We start from the raw sequence: 5,453 nt of genomic DNA, 5'->3' as shown, positions 1-5,453 counted from the left end.
TCCCGGGTTTCGAATCCCCCGTCTCACCAAATATGCTCGCCCTTTCAGAGGTCAATCCCACTATTCGTTGGTAAAATAGTAGCCCAAGAGTTGGCGATGGATGGTAATGACTAGCTACCTTCCCTCTAGTCTTTCGCTGCTAAATTAGGGACGACTAGCGCAGATAGCCCTCGTGTAGCTTTGCGCGAAGTTCAAACCAAACTATTCCATAAGATAGGGAACTGGGAAAATATTTTTATCTATACAATAAAAAAATCAATACTACTACTAATAAAATATGATTTAAATTCTCCCACTAATACTGGTGCCCATCCTCCTATTATGGTGCTTCGTTCTCATGAACATCATAATGGAATTTTATTTTAGCTTCCATAAGTAATTTTTTATGCCACCGTTTACTGTATAACATATATGTATCAACGGGTCTTTCCATATCAGTGTTTACTGTGTAACAATCACGTCTCTATAGTAAGTTTTAACATGCCACCGTATACTGTGTAATATTCACGTCTGTACGGCCTTACCATACCACTGGGCCTGGCATGGCCTAGTGGTTACGGCGATCTGAAGGTCGCGGGTTTGAATCTATGTCAACGAACATCCTCGCCCTTTTTGCCGTGGAGGCGTAATAATGTGACGGTCAATCCCACTGTTCATTGGTAAAATAGTAGCCCAAGAGTTGGCGGTGGGTGGTGTTGACTAGCTGCCTTCCTTCTTGTCTATTACTGCTAAATTAAGGACAGCTAGCGCAGATAGCCTTCGTGTAGCTTTGCGCGAAATTCAAAAAGAAACCAAACCAATCCATACCACTGTTTACTATATGACATTCGCGTCTCTACGGTAAATTTTAACTTGCCACCGTATACTGTGTAATATTCACGTTTCTACGGGTCTTTCCTTACCACTGTTTACTGGGTAACATTCACGTCTGTACGGTAAGTCTTAACATGCCACTGTATACTGAGTAACATTCACGTCTCTACGGGTAAGTCTTAACATGCCACTGTATACTGAGTAACATTCACGTCACTACGGGTAGTCTTGTTGTGTCACTGTATACTTTATAACATTCAAGTGTGCACAGGTAAGTATTTCTATGCCACCGTATGCTTATAATATTCCCATCTCTACAGATCAGTCTTACCATACCACTGAATTCTGTACAATATTAATAGTTACCAAAAATACCAGTTTCGAAGACATGAATAAAAACCTGTTCCAATATCAAATTGTATGTACATTACTTCAGCTTAAACATTAATTGAAAGATAAATGTTACTGTTGAAGTTAATATAAGTAAACAGCTTTGGCTTGAATAATATATTCGATATTAGTATAACATGCTTGAGGCAGAATTGTTAGATTTTAATAAAGTTAGATAAGTTAAACCATTGTGTTATAAACTGTTAAGTAACTCCATATCATCACGTTGTTACTGACAGCAGACGTTAAAAGCGCTTGATTTGAATGTCTTTGTTGGGGATGCAATTCCAGAATCTGTTGAAAGTGACATCTGTTGAATAACACTATTATTCAGTTTTAACTCTTCGGTAAAGTTTAGGGTTAAAATATTCTGCATACTCATAGGCCTCACTAGACTCTGTATCTTCAGCAAATTAAAGTTGTGGCAGATGTATTTCTCAATATAGAGTATTTTCATTGAATTTCTTTTTGTGATGCTAAACTGAATTGTAGAAATACTGTGAAATTTATGGGTTGTTATTAACAGTTTAAAGTTTGTATATACTATTCTCAACGCCTTTTGACAAAACCAAGTTATACACTTATAACCAAGACTTTCAAAAACAAGTATAAAGTATCACAAAGGTCTTGGTTTAACGTCAATATACGTACAAGGTTAAACCTGTCAATAAAACCATTAATGTAATCGACAACATTAAAATTACTATTGATAATATACGTTTGTGTGTTATAAGTTTTTTATTTAAAACCAAAATTCTGTTTCTCAACAACCAACTCATACTGAACGTAATCTCATTTACATAGCAAAACTGTAGGAATTGAATTTCTTGTTTTTTGTTTTTGGACATAAACATGATACCGATTGCTCAGAATTCTGTTAAATCCAACTTGTACTTTAAAATCTAATGACAGTCTTTGTTCAAACCTGAGCACCGATAAGAAAGCATTCATATAAGTTTATCGTCTTATTTGAATGTGGAGTCTGAAAAGACACCAAGACCAAATGATAAAACTGGATCCAATATTAATTTTAGTAATTTATAGGTTTTAGTAAATACTCTGAATTAAAACTGTATGCAATGAAACTTTAAAGATCAAAACATGCACATATATATACGCAATAAAATTGGATCAAATATTAATTTTAATAGTTTATAGGTTTCAGTAAATACTCTCAATTAAAACTGTATGCAATGAAACTTAAAAGATCAAACATACACACACATCTATACGTAATAAAAACTGGATCAAATGTAAATTTTAATAGTTTACAGGTTTTAGTAAATCCTCTGAATTAAAACTGCATCTAATGAAACTTAAAAGATCAAAACATACACACAATATATATATAGAGAGAGAGAGAGAGGTAGAAACCACTTTTAGTACAACAATTCACAGATTGCAGCTAAGACGAGCATTGATTTCCTTAGTCGCGACCAATACTTCACAAACAGACCAATAGACCACGTGCGGCAGTCATGCAATTTAACGTGAGAAGAGAGAATCGTTGGAACGATTATCGTCAGTTTTCAGGCCTCCAGATTCAAAAGATAATGACGAAAATTAGTCATATTGGTATGCTACTTTCATGATTGTGAGGAATTAATTATTTTCGCGAACAAAATTTGATTAGTGCATTATATCCATTATGTTTTTGAATGAATTATAACATATTATTATAACCAACTATTATAATACGTTATTATGACAAACGATGACGTATACAGACCTTTCCAAAAAATAGTACCTTTATCAACTATTATAATACAATATTGTGGCAAACGATGAGGTATACAGACCTTTCCAAAGAATAGTACCTTTACCAACTATTCAATGCTATTGTCTTTATAGTTTAAACAAGAAAATCCCAGTTAAGTAATTCATTCACAAGATTAAGATTGATTTATTCATGAATGGTAAATAGTTGTATTCAGATATCTGTGCGAGAAATGTTTTACACACATACTTTTAGGCTTAGCTGTTTTGGGATATGATGTCTAATACCACATTTTTGATGTTTTGTGTTGTGCATTATACTACATTAAGCATTTTGTGTTAAGATACTCAGACTTAAATTAATGTGTTTTTTGCAAATCATACCTGAGAATCTTTTAGTCCCAACTTTTCGGCTAATTTCTTCCTGTCAGGCTTGCTAATATATTTCTGTATCTGGAACCGTTTCTCCAGCCCTTGACGCTGAGCATCCGAGAACACCGCCCGTCTCATCATCCCTCGACGGGGCTTTCCGCGAGCTGTAGCCCAGGGAAAGGTCGCCGGTAGAGGAAAAGTGATCCCTGACCCGGAAGAAATCCCAGCTACACCATTGATGGCATGCAGACCATTGATTCCATTGGCAGTGGAGATACCTGATGGTGAAAATGACGAATTACACAGTGAAGTGTTTAAAAGTATCATTTTTGTTTGTTTCTTTTTGCTCAACTACCTTGAGTTTGTTCATCAGATTTCTGTAACCAATTATAAATAACTTCTAATCAAAAGTGAACTAACCCTGTAAGCCAAAGCTAAAAAAAAACAGCTTATAAATAATGACTCCAGCTCATGATATAAGAGTTGAAATATTACAATATAAACTGACATCAAATTTCAACTTCATAGATCATACATATTTAGAGCAGGTTGATCAATTCAACTGAGAATTTGAAATATATATAACCTGCATATAGCAACAATAGTAATAACGTTTGAATTATGGAAATACATTCTACAGCGGTCAAAGTGTTAGGCGAACTAAGCTTGATGTGGATTACACGCCGAATGACTCGTAAATTATATATGGACACAGTAGTACACAGTCTTTGTCTACAGGTTTATGGCCAACATTGTACAAAACCGAAGATAACTGCGTTTAACAGCTAAATGATACGCAACCTTCGTTTTCGTGTAGTTTTTGAGTCGAAATGGTACACAACGTATTTTTGATGTAGATTTTGGGCCTTATTGGTAAAAAACTTATGATATTATTCAACTCCAAAAAGATACACAACGTTTATTACGTTAATTTATTTAAAAGAAACAGAACCGATGCCCAATATTAATTTATGGTAGAAAAAACCAATGTTTGATAAGATTTTGTGGCCAAAATAGTAAACAAATCACAGCTAATGTGAATGTTTAGCCGATATGAATGTGTAACCAAAATGCAACAAAACCTATGTTCTGTGTAGGGTTCCAGCTTTAATAGTGTTAGTAGATAAACTACTACACAAAGCTACACAATGGGCTATCTGTGCTCTGCCCATCAGGGGTATCGAAACCCGGTTTATAGCGTTGCAAGTCCGAATACATTCCGCTGGGCTACTGGGGGCTAACCATCTTGAAAATGTACTGATTAACAGCAAAGACAAGCGTTGGGACAGGAAGGCCAGCATTCACTTCGCCTTCTTCCCATTTCCATAGTTTCGATGAGTTTACGATTTTCCCAACAAAATTGCGTAAATAATGACTCAATATAATTATATAGATTCTAAAATAAATTTGATAAAAACAATCGAAAAGATTAGAGAGATTAGCGTAAAAAAAGATAGAACATCATTTAAGGTGATTATTAAATTGCTTTTTTCACATTAATTTCGCTTGTGTTTTTATTCCCCCGACCTAACAAACCGATCCCCCGTAGTTTCCTCCTCTCAAAGGGAGTTACATTTCTGACCAGTTTGATTGACTTCAAACTTTGGCTCCCCTACAAACATTGTGCTTCCAACACACATGTACACATCAACTGGCAGAAAGTAACTAAGTAATCATTTACTTATGTCTTGATTTGGAGTTTCATCCTTCTCAGGTTGGTCATTAATTATTATGATTTTTGTTTTGTATTCATGGCGTATTTTGAAAATGTAAGAATAATCCCAAACAAAAATCCAATGTAACATCTCTTCAGTTTCGGTATTCGGTAGCTTAACTACATTCTATCATGTGCTGAGAAATTTCTGTTAGGCATTTGCATCATCCCTATTATCTTGTTTGCATTCTTTTTGAAGGACTGATATTAGCCATCTCTACAATTACTTCGTTTTTTTAAAGTTTTTTCATCACTTGTTTGCTAGTTTCTTTAATGCAGTGTTTCAATAGACATAGGAAGGTTGTTTTTATAACCAAGTTCTAAATACGATGAGGTTCCAACTGTAATATTTATTGTATATATCTATTATTGGCTGGTAATTCCTGTTTCACCCTGTACTTAAACTTTTTAAAGGAACAACAAATTTCTGTAAAAAAGCTAACTTATA

At 34.5% G+C, this 5,453-nt stretch overlaps 1 protein-coding gene across 1 annotated transcript in view; it reads right to left on the bottom strand.

Annotated features, from left to right (window-relative positions):
- Positions 1-5,453, bottom strand: part of LOC106458694 (homeobox protein DBX1-B-like) — a 36,831-nt gene that overhangs the window by 4,822 nt on the left and 26,556 nt on the right. The window contains exon 3 of the mRNA XM_022385380.1: positions 3,304-3,569. Within this exon, the coding sequence (XP_022241088.1) occupies positions 3,304-3,569 (266 nt within the window). The remainder of the gene's footprint in view (positions 1-3,303; positions 3,570-5,453) is intronic.

The sequence above is a fragment of the Limulus polyphemus genome, unplaced genomic scaffold, assembly GCF_000517525.1.
Source record: "Limulus polyphemus unplaced genomic scaffold, Limulus_polyphemus-2.1.2 Scaffold24, whole genome shotgun sequence".
NCBI classification, from domain to species: Eukaryota; Metazoa; Arthropoda; class Merostomata; order Xiphosura; family Limulidae; genus Limulus; species Limulus polyphemus.
Note: the sequence above shows the minus strand (reverse complement) of the source record. Positions and strands in the feature narration are given on the sequence as shown.